Here is an 18147-nt window from a genome sequence, read left to right on the forward strand (position 1 = left end):
AACAACAGATCTCAGATGTGGCATAGAGACTACCCTTTACCCAAGCTGCACTCCACCTCCGAGCTCCATATAAGTGCCTTTACCTGCTTGCTTCCTGCAGTCTCTGCACTCTTCAAATGCCTATTCCATCCTCCCAATAGAAATGGCTTAGTAGGAATTTTCCCACAATTTCCTAACAGGCCTCCTCTACATAGCTCTCTCTAGTAATTAAGATTCAAGGAACCTGTCCTTGCCTCACAGCATCGCAGCTGGTCTGTCAAGCGACACCTTCATCCCAACAATACATTCTTACATTTTAAACTACCTAAGTCCCATCTATGCTTTTACATAAATCGTAGCCTTGACTGACCCAAGCTCAGCCGTGGCTAAATTCTTTAGCTAGATTCTTTTCTTAGTTCTATTCTTTTAAAATGGGGAGGGGGGGAAGGCTAGGCTTTTAATGGCTGATTCCCCAAATAAATCTTCTGTGGTAAAAAAGCCATGCATTCTGTCATACATTCATGCATAGGGATAAGCTTCACTGTTCTTGGAAGACAAATAGCTCCTTTCAGCAAACTAAGACACTATAAACTCACACCTTGTTCCTTTCCTATGTCTTCTGGGGTTTTGTAACTGCCAAAATAACAGTTAAGAAAACATTTTATATTATTTTGAAAGGTCTGATTGGTATATAGCACCACTATTACTCGAATATTTTGATAAGCAAATTTTTAAACAAGTCTCAGAGTAGCAAACAATGTACTTTCTTCTAACAAAAAAAAATGCTGTAATTACCTGCATTCCAATGACAGCATAGATGAAGAACAGCATGGCTATCAGAAGGGCAACATAAGGCAGAGCCTAGGAAAGAGACAGGTGCATTATATTTTAATATTTTTACAGCATAATTTCAATTTCCACTTAAAAAATAAATTATCTGTGCAATAGAGGCTTTTCTAAAGTTTCTCTTTTAAGCAAGTGCTTAAAATGTTATCACCTATCCCACATATTCTCCCATATAATGAACACATGCATTTCATCTTATTTTAGATTATTAGTAATCCAATAGGAAGAGTCATCTTTAGCAGTTTTATATTTCATTTTGATTACTGATTCTGACAATGCAGAATCAACACAGAACTCTATACAGTTAGAGTTCTATTATCTTCACATTCCTTAGTTTTCAAGAGTAGGGATTCAAACTTCTATTTGCTACATTTATAAAATCACTTTTATACAAATAGAAGATTAAATTCCTTGTTTAATTTATTCTGTAGCCATTTAAGATCATGTATGACCTATATGTATCAAATTATCTTCTGTTCAATTTCTCAAAAAATCCTCTTTATACTTACAAAATAACCTTTTTGTGAAGTATTGTAAAAATTTCATGATAATAGCTATTATTACATGACCCTTGGACTCAGTGAAGCAACGGGTGATGTTTTGTAAAACATTAATATGTAACTACATTTAAATGTCTAACTGTTGGTAGTATGAATTTCAAAAGAAATATTATTTGATTCATAAAATTTAGTGTATACAAGATTGCAATTCAGAAGCAAATTTAAATGAATTTTACTAACCTGAAATGACTTAATAAATGTCCACAGTAAAGTTCTGATTCCTTCTCCTCTGCTAAGCAGCTTCACCAACCTCATCACCCGGAAAAGACGAAAAAAAGTGATGGAGATTCTAGCGCTGTCTTCAGAGTTCTGAAGAGTATCATGGAGAAGTCAAACCAAATACAAACCCAAACATGCAACACTTCCAGAAAAACAACATCAAATGCAAAGGTGGAAGAGGTAAGATTTGAAAATGTATCTTGAGGGCCTTTTCACCTTGATAAGCATGACATGAAAGGAAAAATTACATGCTAAAAACACAGGACCTGCAGAAATGCTTCATACATCACATGCATTTCCAAGTTCTCTGGTTTGTTAATAAGGATCACGTTGGGTTCATTTGTAGTAGACTTCAATAGTACATTGACAACAAATGCAAACCACTGCATACACCTTTCTAGTAAGACAATTACGAAAAATACAGAAAAATTGGTGGAAAATAGAGACATGGTAAAAAGAATAAACTCAAGTAGAGGTAAAACCACTGGGGTCTGTTTACTAATCTTACCCCAGACTCATCAGTTGTGACTGTTTCAGTTGGCTTTGGCTTTAAGAAATTAAGAACATTAAATATTAAAATCAAATAAAAGATCAAAAAATCAGCTTCACCATAAACAGAAGGAAGGACATTTTTCATTTCTAATTGTAAATGAACATTTTTTAACTCAATATACTTTCTGAATAAAATATATTAATATCCTTATTAAAACTTTCTCTTTAGCATTTTATATTGGTTGATTCATACTAAAACGTTGCCTGACTCATTCTAAAATCTACAAATATAAAACATCTATAAAATAGTCACTGTAAGCTAAATACAAAATAAAATACCTGCTCCCATGCAAGACAATCAAAATTAGCCATTAACTTCCACTGGATGTTGGAAACTGTAGCAGTAAGCCTTAAGTAAAATTCAAGAACAAAGCTTTGGGATAAAACTAGCTTTTCAAGATCCCTTTCCTGCTATGTTCCTTTTGAAGGTTGATTACTCCATCACTAGAATCCAACCATATTCACTTAAGTGTATTTTATACCACATCAGGAGCTCCTTCAAAGTGATTCACTTGAGTTAATGCTCTTATTCACTGCGGAGCATTTGGTTCTGCAGTGCAAGGGCATATTTCACTCTGCTGAAGTGCTAAGCAAACACTTTTAGCACAATGTCCTGAAAGCCAGCCCTCCCACAGGGGTGCAAATGAGGATGCAGTACTCCTTGTATCCTCTCACCATCTACTAAATATCCATAAACCTAAGCTGATATAACAGAATCAGGCATGGTGAAAGAGCTTTAGGGGCTTTGGTCCTACAGGAAGAATCAGACACAAAGAGATTTCCTTTGGCCCTACTAAAACAGAGTCCTATCAACCCTGATGAGCCACCATAAGAAGCAAGAGAGACACTAACTTCCTGTTCACAGAGAGGAACTCTAGATCCTGTGAAGGAGAACCTCACTTCTCTTTTTTCAAAGTCTGCCTCCTCTCTTTGAAGAAAATGCCTCAGCATCCAAAATAGTTGGACAACTAGGCAAAGCAGCCAGTAGGGTTAAAGGATCAAATGTATGCACTTCTTTGTGTGCTGAGACATTCACAGCAGCTTCCTCCAAACTGAATGGGAAAGTCCTTAAAAACTTTACAGCACTAGAACAGTGGAATTCTGGAGGGAGCCAAGTGATGGGCCTTAACTCTGTTGCTTAAAATGTTCTTATCATCCTTTGAAAGTGGCACCTTTGTCACAGATAGCTGCAATAACTCTAATGCCCCCCCAGTGTTTCTTCCAACACACTGACTATATGAGATAATTTTCTCCACACAGGTTTTACTGCTTTACCGAGTAAAATCTTGAGTACTGTTGCTAGACAGAATCTGGGGGGGGGAGGTGGGGGGAAGAAGAGGTGTTTTTTAAAGATTGTTTGTGTATTACTTTTCTGGAAAACATACAAAACACAAAAAGTACCACAGGGGGAGAATTAGACCAGAATAACTCTGTTCAACTACATGCAATTTATACGTATATATTAGTGCCATACCAGGATTCCAGTGATTTCTGAAACAAAGAGTTTAAAACTGTTTAAGGGCTTATTACTGAATGGCTGCATTAATGTTAACCAAAACCTAGATCTTCTCAATAGTATAGTAAGTAGATTATTTGTAAAATCAGTTATAACATCTGAACTTTGTAAGCAATTTCATAAAATATATTAAAAAATTAAAAAGTGTTATTGATGACAGTTGTTGCACTAGAAACAATTTAGAAAAAATCAATATATAGATTGAGAAATTCATAATCATAAACATTATAACTGTCAAAGTATCACACAATGTAAAAATTTTACAAAGCTGTTAACTTACATCAGTCACAAACATGTTCTATAACACACAGACCCATACTACTATTTTTTTTCCCCTGCATAAATAATTGCTTTTTATCTGAAAATTTTAAGGAAAAGGGGTTTCATTTATACCTTCTGCAGATCAGGCCTGAAGTTTCAAATTAATCTCTGACAACTGACTCTCTGAGATAGATACTGTCTTAAACAGTGACAAAAGGACTTAACAAGCTTTGACTATGTTTTGTTATAAAAAAAAATGAAGTATTTGACAGATAAAAACCAGACTAAGTTACAGTATCATTATATGCCAATATCATAAGGATGAAATAAAATACTAGATTTTGCATTTAGGAGTTTTTCCACTAGCTTTTACAGGAGAAGGTTTGGGCCCCAAATAAACTAGCAAGAGGGTAAGGATATCAGTACCTAATGGGATATATAAGAACTTTTGTTCTACAGACTTATATTTGATTTCTTTCTCAAAAAAATTCATGAAGAGGGCTATGCAAAAACAATATGCATTATGATAATTGGATTTCCTTTAAAAAAATCACACACACACACACACACACACACAGAGAGAGAGAGAGAGAGAGAGAGAAAAGAAAAACTCAGTATTACTAAAGATGCTCTCCAGGGCAATTGTGAACAAGATTTTTTTTTCCCCTACATATTACCATTTTAATAAGTAATTAATTTCCTCTTTTGAAAATGCAGAGATCAGATTACCAGATTTGTATATGAATAGTTCTACTGTAGGTTCTCAGGAGATGATGGGTGAAAAATCCCTCAATGTGTTTTTCTGCCCGAAGGACACGTGCTTTCCTCTCCTACATCACCCCTTCCTCAGCTTCTTTGGACAAAGCTGTTCTAACCCCTTATTTGTGAGAGCTGATCTGCTGCTGCTGGTGGGAATCGGGATGTCATACACAAGAGATTGTAAATTATGGATATTGGTCAGAGCAGGACAGGAATGAAAAAGGAAGACACTCTCTTCACAAATAGTAAACAGTACAACAATATCAGTGTGAATCTAGATGTTAGAAACAAAGATTGAAAATAATGCTCTGGTGTCAGAGCACTTCCCCCCCCATCCCAGAGATCAAAATATTCAAGTTCTGTCTATCATTGGCCAGGTGTTTTGGGTACTGCCATTTTGAAGTGAATCTATCCAATTGTTTCCCTTCTGTGGCATTCACCTCTTCTACTACGGCAACTTAGACCACACTATGAAAAATAACTACAATAAATTTAATATGGTGATATACCACAGAAAAAAACATTAATCAAACATATTTATATGGGAAACACTCGTTTATGAGAGATTAAAGTTAATATTTATGTGTGTCCAGCCAGTACAAAAATACCAGAAAGATCTGGGAAACTAAGATTCAGGTAACATCTTTCTTACTGACAGCAACAGAGAGACAGACAATAACAGAGACCATCTGCTTCCTACACATAAGGAAAAAACATATACTACCAAAACACAAAATCTTATTTAGAACTTCAGTAATATCACTCATCACGTACGTAGGATATGTAGGTGGCATCTTATACATACGTAGCAAAAATATTAGAATAGACTTGAGGCTGGGGGCAGGTTGAACAGACAGTGCCTTGTTGGAAAGAGCTGTTGACAAGAACGCGACTCAAAAAGTTTGCTGTGGTCAGGCAATCTAAGAGCTCCTTCTCTCCCCACCTGCTATTAATTATTCCAATACAACTGATGTCCCAAACACATCGGGCACTGGCTGGTCATTCTCATGATTTTTCTGTGTCTGAAATCTCCAAAGGTATTACAGGATTCCTAACAAGACAGACACATGCTTCTGGGATGACTGCTAGAAGTAGTCTGGTAAAGGGCAGTAGACCATACTACAGCTAGAATAAATGAACCAGCTTCTGCTTTCAAAGTTTGCCTGACAAACGCACTGCAATGAGGCAGATGAGGACTGAGACTAGTTTAATTATTCTACCTTTTCTGTTAGCCATGTGCCAGCTACACTGAGAGTCTAGTTTAGCAAGAATGTCATCACTATGTAATTTTAAGCCCATTCTTATATACTTCAAAGAGGCAGTAAATCAGTAACATATGAAATGTTTTTTCCCCCCTCAGTCAAAACTTAACACAGCAGTTTTTTTTCCTAAGCAATCCTAACCCTCAAAAAAGATTAACCAGCAATAATCTTTAATTTCTGACTCATTGATTCAAGCCTTTGCAACTTGCAAATGATCTCCATCAGGTATTTATTGGTGCTTACGAAAAACTTAGTTCACATAAGAGACATGTGGAACTGCTGAAGTGAGTTCAGCAAAGGGATACTAAGACGACTAAGGGACCAGAGCATCTCTCGCAAAAAAAGGCCAAGAGCTGGGACTGTTTAGTCTGGAAAAGAGAAAGTTTAGCAGGATCTTATCAATGTATTTAAAGATTTGAAGGGAGGGTATAAAGAAGATGGGGACAGGCTCTTTTTAGTGGTGTCCAGTAACAGGACAAGAGGCAATGGCCACAGCCTGAAACACAGGAAGTTCCGCTTGGTCACAAGAAAACATTTTTTTACTGGGATGGTGACTGAGTACTGGGAGCAGGCTGCCCAGATGGGTTGTGGAGTCTCCATCCTTGGAGATACTCAAAAGCTGTCTGGACATGGTTATGGGCAGCCTGCTCTCCGTGACCCTGCTTGAACAGCAGGTTGGACCAGAGGATCTGTAAAGGTCCCTGCCAACCTCAATCACTCTGTGATTCTGGGATTCCCTAAACAATAAATCCTTTTAACTCTGCTCATTCTGCAATGAAAGTAAAATTCCAAATAAACCATCCTAGGTTTGGAAAAAGCCACTGTATGTCAAAACTGTGGGTTCACAGTGTGAAACTGATTGCATCATGCATTGGAAGCAAACTGTAGCTCTATGTTTAATGAATATGGTGCAAATCAGTGGATATTAGTATATAGTGTTGATCAAAAGCTTCTTATTATAAATTGTGCGAAAGGGTACTACTATATGCCAAAACAAATTAATACATAATAATGATGCAGTCAGGATTGTAAATATAGTAGGAAACATCTGAATAACAAATATGACAATAACATAGAAGACTATTCAGGTTGCCAAAATATCTTTAGAAACGTGTGTGTGTGTGTGCACGCACATTTCTATATGATTTGTTCAGAGAATAAGTGCTGGGATTCAAATATGCTAATAGGCATTATTTTCATAGTCTTATGAGAGCTCTCTATATTCCCATCTAAATATGAACCAAATATATACCTCATATACATCATTTAATAAAAATTTTGAAGTAATATGGAGAACCCCAAAGTAGATTAAAAATTATCTTTTTCCATAGTAAAAGATGTATTTAATACATTATGTTCATGGAATGACATAGTGTATTATTTTGGTTACTGTCTAATATAGCCTTAGTTGTCCAATAAAACAACTAAATTGTCAATACTTCATATATTCATGGAGGCAGCTCAGAAATTTACTTCTATTTCCAAATTCAATATTGCTACACAGAGTAATTACATATTGTAATAAAGCTTGACATCAACTAAAGCAAAATTATAAGAATATTTTTTTCTGAGCTGTCCTTAGGCTTTAAGAGATATATTTGCAAAAGTCTATAACATGTATTCATACTATTCACAAAAATGAATTAGTATCAACAAAGCACATGATCTAACATGTGACACCGATACATGAAGAGAGGTCTAAGCCAAATTGCAGTGCTTTTGTTCAAAACTTGAACCTAAAATTTCTCCCAGGGGGTGGAAACGAGGGTTTTAATCCACTCCATCTAAGAAGCAGCATGAACTGCTCCACCAGTTGCTATGTGAGTGGGAGGTTATATAAAAACGAGCACCAGAAATCCCAGTATACACTCCGCTAGCTGTCTAACAACAGAAACGTGCGCCCTGCTGTTCACAAGCCAACACTGTGCACTTCACAGTGCTGAAGCGGTAACAGTGGTGCTCCTTCATACCAAATGACAGAATATCTAATTCTATTTCTGTGAGAGGCTTTTTAGATTTATCACACTGCTACTAACCACTGTTAGTTGTTACGGCAGTATGTGCCTTTAATAAGTTTGTATGTTTACAATGGTGAGTTCAAGACAATTAGATATTCCTGAGGGACTCAGGATGATAGTATCAATGCTGTTCCTTTAAGCCCTGTTTCAGCAGGGGCAGTTCAATTTTACTTAACTTCAAGCTTAGAAGCAGTCCTTCAGGGTCTGCACAGAATATTTACACGAAAGAAGAGGAAAGCAAATCCTCCATTTATTGACATTTTGGCAGCACATGAATGATAAAACCAAGGAAAATAAAAAAAAATGTGAATTAAAACTTTTGTCTCTACTACTGTAACAGTGTGATCATGCCTCTAAGTCATCCATTGTTGGTCATCCAAATGGTTTCTCAGCAAACACGAACTGCCAGCAACTTCTCTACAGCCAGGCCAGATTGAAATACATCTGTTATTTCCATTTAAGAACTTTTAAATTTATTTAATTTATTTATCTCTCACTATTTTATATGTAGGTAAATTACATACTTTAATGTTCCAGAGCAGACTGACCACATCTTGTCTCACTAACACTAGTCTGCTTTTTTTTTCTTTTTTTAATAATTTACAAAGAACCATTTTTATGACCACATAAGATCTTGTGTGTCATGTGAAATTCTCTGAAAACAAAAGGTTACCAAGAAGCAAAAATAACTTTATGGGTTTTAGTAGTGCTTTTAAATTTTGTATTGCTTCACCATATATGTATTTACTTGTATATACTTGCCTCTAAAATTTTCTAAAAATAAAATCAACATGAAAACCAATTAGGTTCAGAAAAGAAGAACTGGTTAAAGGAAGCAATATTAAATGACCGAGTAAATAATAAAAAAAAAAACAATCATAGCAAATGGTGTATTGTCAAAACACATGTTGCACTGAGGTGGGATTTTTTTTGGAATTGGTCAATAAGCCAGTCTTCCAGGATGCTGAGCAGTCCCTTAAATTGCTGAACACATTAAATACATTGACTTCCATGGGGTCTGAGAATATTCAAAGCACAGTAATTTCCTGCATGCTATGTGAAAGGGAAGTTACTGGATCAGTAGAATCAGCCTCAGGGCACCATATACGTTAATATAAAACTTTAAATAAAAATAAGGAGAGGAACAAGAAAATAAAGATATAACATTTAACTTCCCAGATTTAATACTGAAATCAAGCTGATATGTAACTAGAAGGTCCAGCCCATTCACTTGAGAAAAACGGGGCCAGATACAAACACGGTATGTACTAAGGGAACTTCCTGGCTGTTGGAATTAGTCTATATAGTTATACAGCTACAATATCAGAAGGATGCCTAGCTGTTTCCACCGCATGAGGCAATTATATATGCAAGCCTATAAGAACATTCAGCTTATCTTGAAGCTGTGCAGATTGTTTTAAGTATTTACATTCTTTTAAATTTTCATTTACATTGACCGAGATGGCTGAACTAGTGCAATTACAGCTGCAACAACATATGATTTTACATTACTGCTAGCAGTTTACACTGTTTCAGATCACCCCACTTTCAAACAACCCTGAGCATCTTCAGTTTAATAAGTTTCCATAGAAGATATTTACAAAGGTGCCATTTCAATGGTGCCTGAAATCCTGTTGAGAACAAAGCCTTGTTAGCAGGGCTGTAGATTTTCCAGGACCACTGTTACTGTTAAATAAAAAGAATAGATAATGGCACAATTTAGAGGGTCAAAGAAAATATTCTAAAATATTATATTTGGATGACGTAAATTTACACATAATTAATGATGTAGAAATAATTCAGTGGAATCAAAATCATAGAAGTCATGTACAAACCTATAGATTTCTCTGGATAGTATATAGAATTCCTTGTTTCATGTTGAAAATGGGAAATCAAGCCCAGAAATACAATGAAACTACAGTACATTCAGGACTTGCACAAACAAAGCACAATAAAGTGGAGAAGACTGGAAACAGACAATATTTAGTACACAAATAAAGGAATCTACTGTGCAGTACTAGAAGACATCAAATATGAGTCTTTTCCCTAGTGCATGTAGCATGAAAAACTCATAAATGACAGTGCTAGTTCTTGATACATAAAATCCAGACTGGTGTATATTTTAGCTGAAAATCACTACTTTGATCTCCAGAATATTTTCAAGACCACTGTGTGAATTACTAAAGCGTGTTCATCACAGCTGCGCGCTCAGCAGCAATTGGTTACTAGTAATGTTGTCCAATCAGCACTGTCATGCAGTGTTAAATACAAAGTTAAGTACAGGGCCAAGGACAGGGCCATGTTGTACCGTAACTGGAATACGTTTGAGCTATTTTTCAATATCTCTTCACAATCAAGTGTACTGTGCAGCTATTAGGGAAAGCAATATGCTCCTTAAATATTCTTTTCAGTAAGGCAGTCAGTCATGATGTTCTCATACAGTTTAACACAAAATATGAAGAAAACTTCAAGGTGAATCAGCCTTAGAATTATTTTGATCAAGTCTGTTCTCTGAGCTGGCAGGTTGCAAAATTTGCAGCGGAATAAAGAAATCGGAAGTCCTTAGAGTTAATACTGTATACTTGTAGACATAATAATGTATACTTTAAGGCATTTTGCCATGTTCAAAAAAAAGTCGTAACCTGATAAAAGAATACATATGTTGTTATATCGGGTTTAAATATATTAATAATATGTATTACTGTGCTTACCAAATAGACTAGAACCAAAGAAGGTTAAAAACTCTTCACATCACTGTTTCTCAACAGCAGCTACTGCAAGTAATTGATGTTGTCCAGGCCAATGTTAATAGGCTCTGAAGGGAGACCTGTATGGGCAACAGTATGAGAAGTATTTCTTTTGGCAGCAGCCCCAGTCTCCTTGCCCTTGTCCACTCATTCTTGCCCCATTGTGCCCCATACTTGTGCCAATACCTTGCGGTCAGTACCATGATTGAGCCAGCTCCAAAGCCCTGCAAACGCTTGTGGGAGCACAGCTCACAGTGCTCTAGGAGTAGGAAGAAGGGCTGTGCATAAAGGCTGCTTAAACTCAGAGATGCCAAAAGAAATCCTAATCAAACCATAGCCTTGATCTAGATCAGCCTGACAAATCCAAGCTCCTAGTAGCTGATCTGAACAGCACTGAAAGCTCTGAACTGTCTTCTAGATAAACCTTGAGAGCTTTGCCTTTTTCTTCTTTACTGATTATCGAGTGCTTGGAACAGATCACAAGTTTTTCAGCTACAACTCCTATTCCACATTCCTGAGCAACTTTATTATCCTAGTATTCACAGTTCTAAAACCAAGTTACTGTCTAGTAACAAGGTATTGTTTCTGCTATCAACTGGAGGGATGTGATCCTAAGAACTGGGTTTCTGATCCAAACCACTGTGGAAAATAAATTTTAGAATGTGTTTTCTTTGAAAAACTGTTCCAGTAAAATGGCAATGAAAACTACAAGATGGATCATGAACTTTAACATTTAAAAAAATTACAAAGCTTATGTTCAGCCTTTGAATAGTTTTTAGTTACGTTAACATTCAGGCTTTACAGAAATGGAAGCATAATGTTGAGGCTTTCCTCACTACCTTTTTTTGATAAAAATGTCTTTAGAATCAAAATCTTAATACTCTTTGCAGATTCCTTGTGTTGTTAGGAGTTTGTAATGCATAGGGCTTAATAGTGACTGGACTTAATAAATGACTCCCAGTACTAAGACCTGTATCATAACTTTTCTGCCTCATCTCCCTCATGTATAAAAAATATCCACCATCTGAGAATATTATTTATTTAAAATTATTTTTTTTGAAAGACGATAAATACTAAATATCCCTACTGAAAAGAAATAGTTTGGGTAAGTAATGAAATGCACTGGGGGGGGGGAGATATCTAGAAAGTAGCTACTAAATCAAACTTAAGAGAAAAGGAATGATATTAGCTAGCTCATAAACTGGGATGGATACAGAAAAATATCTAACCCAAATATCTTCAAATAAAATAACAGCATGCAGTTATTTACATATATAGCTTTCTCCAATTAATCTGTTCTTTGATACAGCGGAAATATGTGAGTTTTAGGGCCTTGCATCTTCACAGGTATTTCTGGATAACTCAGTTATCTCAGACTGATAAATAAGGAAGATCCTGAACAGATGGAATAGGCTAACTACCCCAATGAGTCTGCACACTCACTGAATATTTTGAGTTGCTGATGTAGATCCAAAGATTCACCTTCACTCTTCCTGCCTGAGGTCTTAAGAGGCATTAGAGGGAAGAGGAACTTTCCTCTAAAATTTTATTTTGACCAGTTAAACAAAGAAGCATCTAAGTATAGGAAGCACCGGCATATTTGCCCCAGAACTCCCTATTTTGTTAACTTTCATTTATCTTTTTCATCATACAGCTTTCCTGGCTAAGGCTAGTGAGACAGAAAATAGGCAAAAAATCAGTGTCTCCCTCTTTGTTCCTTGGAAAGGGATCTTTCTGTTTTCCAGCCTATACACGTAATGCCTATCACTGAAAATTTTGGTGAAAAGATGGAATTTTCAAAGTACTTTAACAGCAATTCAACTGTCAGACACTCACTGCAGGATGGGAAAAATCAAAAGAGATATACAAAATATCATTTCTTTTTCTCAGTATGGAAAGCCTAATTTTCTGTGTACCCTTTCTCCTGCTACCTCATGAGATATGAATGCCAAGATCATGCTAAAATTCAGTCTTCCCACAAGAAAAAAAAATCATAATTTGTTAAACAACTGAGCCTTTAAAATAATTTTATGTTTGAAATATCAGGGTCAAACTACCTACAAAAATCACTGTGTTTCAAATAAAGTAGTAACAGAGGCCTAGTATTTCCTTTTTTACACATGAGTTTAACATATTTTCTGTACGTCTATAGAAAAATGTCTTTCTCATTGATTTACTATGCAATCTGTATGTGTATATAGATCTACATGCAGCTTGTACAAATATCTATATAAGTTGGCCTTTGATTCCAGAATATATTAAAAAATATAAAAAAAAGAGGAGTTTGGGAGATAAAATTTACATTTTCTGTATTTCTTGATGACAGCAATTACTTTTTAGTGCATGAACAGTTGCTACTTACATTAACTTCTGTTATAGCAATATCAACGACGCTACCAACAACAATTAAGGCATCAAAAGTGTTCCATGCATCAGTGAAATAGTGCTGTTAGGACAAGCATTCAGCAGAAAGAGAGCAAGAGAAAAACACAAACAGAAAAAGAGAAGAAAAGGACAGTGTTATAACACAGAAACACTCTAGGCTTCGCTGATGTACCACTATACAATCTTTCCCTTTCATAGCTAAAGAAATTGGTCAAGAAAAAGGCTATTTCCCATATCAACATAATTGACCTATGACTGGTCTGTACTCAAAGTTTAGAAACATCAGATCAAAATCTGTGACTTGTCCAAATGATGGAAATAGTGGGGAGACAGAGAAAGAGAAGTAGGGACTGGGGAAAGTAAGCTGGGGTATACTCACATCAGCTTCACTGAGAACGACGTCTACTATGCTGCCAATAACGATGAGGGAGTCAAACGTATTCCAGGCATCACTAAAATAGCCCTGAACAGAGCAGGCAGGGTGCAAACGTTTGTGATTACACATGAAATGTCAAATATTTGCATACTTCTGTTTAGTTTTGCATAAACAGAAATTAGTTAAACAAAACCTATGGTCTAATGAGAAAACAAAACAAAAAACAAACAATATTGCCTACTGAAGGAAAAGCAACATATATGTACATGTGTGCATGTGTGTGTGTGTATATGTATGTTTTATATATATACACGCACAGAGACAGACACACACATACACACACACACGTACACACAGTACACATGCATAATACACCATCATATAAGCAAAAAGTTGGCAAGCAAGCCATCATCCAAAACTTTGTTTTGGAATCCCAGCAGCGCTGAAAAACCTCACACATGTACCCTAACGAGCACAACAAAGTCCCTTTGATATTTCTAAAGAACCAAGCCAATGGAAACCTACTTAACATTAGTGACTTTGCGACAGTCCTACCTAAGTGCTAGTAAAAATAGTCTTAACAGTCAAAGCTCATCATTGGTTAATCATGCACAATTATTATTCAAGCAAATGGAACTGTGTATAAATATTAGAGGACTAACAATCTTTAATTCATAAACTAGGCTTAAAATTTAGGAACTTCCACTACATTTGCAGTTAGGGCCTGATTCTGTAGCCAGTGAAGACAACACTAAGCCTAAGGAACTTGAACAAGTTCTTAGTGACATAAATGCAGTTACTCCAGTGTCTGAAAAGTCATCTTCGTAAATAACCTGCTCCCCCTTTTGACACCTTCTGGCTTTAACTATACTCCATACAGATATGTTATGGACACACTACTGCAAAGAGTCATAAAGTACTACCATCAACAACAAACCCCATTCAGCACTTTCTATTGGCATCAAAATTGTGCATGTTTCTGCAATAAGATATTTGAAAAGAAAGAGGGTGGTTCCAGGAGCAAACTGTCATTAATTACAAACACTGGAAACATATCCAGATGTATTCATCTGTTGAAGGTGACTCTATGGAGACAAGGTATGTAGGTTTTATTCAATATGTGGATTTTACCTAGTTGTTACAGAATTTCAGAATTGCAGTATTATTGGCCTTGTCTTTCTTCTTATTCAGGTAAATCGATTTACCAGTCAACAGTGACTAAGGGATGTACATTATGTAACAATGGCCATAATGTACATTTTGTACATGCATTTTGCCTTCCTGGTTGTTCACTTTAAAATATTAACTTGCCAGTTACTATCGCAATTTTAAAGAATAAATTTACAAAGGGTTTAAATGGCAGTATGCAACTTTAAGATAACATTTTCGCTCAGCGGGTTAAGTTGCTAGAGATATTTTTAGTACAGAAAAGCAAAATCAGCTATATTTTTTTTTTTTTTTTAAAGTGGACAATACTTTTCTCAAGATTTTAAACTGTTAGAATTTCTAGTAACTTTACAGTTTAAAAGCTACACTCAAGTGAATGGTGATTTCAAAAAATGCTGATTTCATATGAAAATTTGCTCTTGGAAACTATGAAAGCACGGCTGTAGAAGACGACAGCTCTACACAGTATTCTAGAAGAGTAAGAACCGAGCAGTGTGTCAGGAAAGTCTCATCATGTTTCTAATGCTACTTTCTGCTTCCCAGAAATGCTGAACTTACTAATACTATCCTATTTTAAGTTTCATCCCCTTTAAAAGGAGAATTCCTATAACCATTCCTTAATTTAAGCAAGGGGCTGGAGGAGGAAAGTAGGTCTGAGTGATTATCGCTACAGCTCTTTGTGCTGCACGCTTTGGTTCTCTGGGATTAGTCATCCGTTCCAGTTTTGGGGTAAAAGGCAATGTTCACGGATTTGTCCTCCTGAACAAAAATACCCACTTCTAAGAGCTCTTGCACAATTCCCTACCACTCCTCCTTTTTTCCTCTCCCACTTCATCAGACCAAGCCATTCCTGAAGTTTCTGCTAAACCTCATGACGGACCACCTCAACAATACTGACACGTATAACTCTAAAAACACTAGTACTTGACAACTAAACAAAGGAAGCTACTCTCACAGTATTCTTCCTGACCATTCATATTCTCTAGTTTCTCTTGCTTCAAAGAAATATATTTCTTGTTTTTTAAATAATGTTAACTATATATAAAAAACAAGAGACTACTAGCAAACAGTAAACAGATAATCAGCAAAATCCTGAGATGTGCTATCCATCTTCCCCTACAACAATGGGAACCAAAGCAAGTTCCTCCAAAGAAAAGCTAATTTCATCTACAGAAAAAATAACTTTACCAGACATACTACAATGTAAGGCACTTAAATAACATATTCACATTTTGATTCAATACTGTTAAAATACTTTATACATTTATTTAAGAAACCTTTTCCATCAGTATGGACAAATATTGTTCAAAGTAATATGTAAAGCAAAAGCATACAAATAAACAAAAAACTAGGAGAAAATAAAGATGGTTTTGGAAAAGGGAGGAATGGACAAGTCACAGCAAATAAACATCATGCAAATAAGTTGTTTTCACCACTGCAATGACCCAAGATCAATTTACTTACTAGCCATCTTTCCTTTTTTCTTACAAAAATCTGATGTAAAATGACATGGAAAATCATTACAAGTTTAAGTAACACTTGGCTGTCATGAAGCTGTATATATGGTATGTGTTGATGTATTGTTTAGATTTCATAGAAATATATTATAATGCACTAACCACACTAAAGTAACAGATTTTAGCATACGTGAAGAACAACATGGATTAAAAAAAAGCCTGCTCTTTTAACTCACACTGTGAAAAAGTTATTCTTTTTGAAATGCTAAAGGCTAAATCACAAATCCTGAGGACTATACAGGCATAGAGAATTAAACACAAAAACCAATGTTTCTGATGTTCCATTACATAAATATTTTAGTCCTTATAATGCTCTGTTGAAAAGTTTAGGCCTCATTCTGCGAAGTACCTATGTGTTCCAATCTCCCAATCAACAAGTGTGCCAGACACCAAGCATCACCTTTAACATCTGCCACTTATCCAAGTTTTATACATTTCGGAGCTGGAAGGCAGTCTTCAGTATCCTAGTTTTATACAACACAATGTCATACCAGGAGTATCAATATTTATAATAGTCTCAGGTTTGTCTGAACATCAAAAACAAAAGATCACACTTTATACAGGGTTTTTGACAACTTATTAAGGGGACACTGTCAAGCAGATCAGATAAAAATTAAATTTTTTATATTTTGATTTTTACACAGTGAATAACAGTTTTCATTTGATGCTTAGAGCACCTTCAAAATATTTTTTTTAAATGCACAAAATAAATAAAACTGTCAATTCTCCCAGACTAGACTAAGTAACCCAGTGGCAGCACAAACAAAAGAAATTAATCAGTTTTTTTCTCACAGATACTAAAACAAAAGGTTAGGTTTGGTTTCAGATTGTTCATAGTATTAATAAATCTTAATAATTATTCAAAAAATCCATTGTTTTCTTAAATATGTATCTAATTTTAAATTTAGACTGCTAAAAGACCTTTACATTCAACTTAAGATTGCTAACTGATTTGCAACTATTAAAAAACCTGCAATATACATTGCCAGTAGTTGTCTTGCTGAAGAATATTTCACAATAAAAAAGTTACAATCTTCAAAGAATATCAGGAAAAACCTTAAGATAATTAATTCCATTCTCTTCCTGCTGATTAATCTCTGGCAAAAATCTGACTAACTTGATGGCCTTTTAACCTTGTCTTGCTAATTAGCAAGTTTAAGGTCTGCTTCATCTACGACAGAACAAAATTCAGGAAATGAAGGCCTTTCACTGCCAGTATCTTCCCTTCAAACAAACAGTGTTCAGATCAGAGGTCTGTTACAGTAAAAGCATCTTATCAGATAGAAAGCATGTTACAACAGTTAGAACCCAAATTGTACAAAGTCTCTGAAGCTAGTATTAAGACACTGAATATCATTCAGTAACGAGTAGGAAGTCCATAATACCAATGGAGCACTGTGATTTACACACTTATGATCAGACAACTACATTTTGCATTAGCTGCTATTTCTGACTATAGTTGCAAGTGCATGGAGAACTGTACAAAGATTCACAACTTTCTTTCAAAGAGCAGATAATAAAATGCAGCAAAATCTCCTCAGACTTCAGTGTGAAACAAAGATACAGAACAGGAAATGCAATCATGAAATGCAATCAGTATACTCATGGTGCTGTGGTCCGCATATCTTAACTATCTCCTCTGGGGCCTCCACATTATGTTATTTTTGTGTGAAAAAATAACACACAAAAGATAGGTGACACAAAAATACAAGTAAATTCATCAGAAATATGTACAATGGATTGGCCAGGATTGAGCAAGACTACAGGAGAGTGGGCAAGCATTCACTCAGAACTTTACACTTCACATCCCAGCACCTGACCTCAACGGATGTGTAACTTGTTTACTTACGCAAGCAAACGCATTAAAAGCTAGCTTTAAATCAAGTAGCTCAGCCTGCACCGCAAAGCTAATGGCTAAATGCAAGCTCAAGAAATAGTCTTGAAAAGCTGGGTAGTAGTCACACTTCTACCCCAGGCTGAGCT

General features: G+C 35.6%; 1 protein-coding gene across 1 annotated transcript in view; it reads right to left on the reverse strand.

Annotated features, from left to right (window-relative positions):
• CACNA1D (calcium voltage-gated channel subunit alpha1 D) overlaps nucleotides 1-18147 on the reverse strand; it is a 194041-nt gene that overhangs the window by 38242 nt on the left and 137652 nt on the right. The window contains exons 30-35 of the mRNA XM_062585857.1: nucleotides 16112-16141; nucleotides 13484-13567; nucleotides 13082-13165; nucleotides 2113-2151; nucleotides 1566-1694; nucleotides 775-840 (exon numbers count right to left, since the gene is read on the reverse strand). Of these exons, the coding sequence (XP_062441841.1) occupies nucleotides 775-840; nucleotides 1566-1694; nucleotides 2113-2151; nucleotides 13082-13165; nucleotides 13484-13567; nucleotides 16112-16141 (432 nt within the window). The remainder of the gene's footprint in view (nucleotides 1-774; nucleotides 841-1565; nucleotides 1695-2112; nucleotides 2152-13081; nucleotides 13166-13483; nucleotides 13568-16111; nucleotides 16142-18147) is intronic.

Source organism: Rhea pennata, chromosome 12 (assembly GCF_028389875.1).
Source record: "Rhea pennata isolate bPtePen1 chromosome 12, bPtePen1.pri, whole genome shotgun sequence".
NCBI lineage: Eukaryota > Metazoa > Chordata > Aves > Rheiformes > Rheidae > Rhea > Rhea pennata.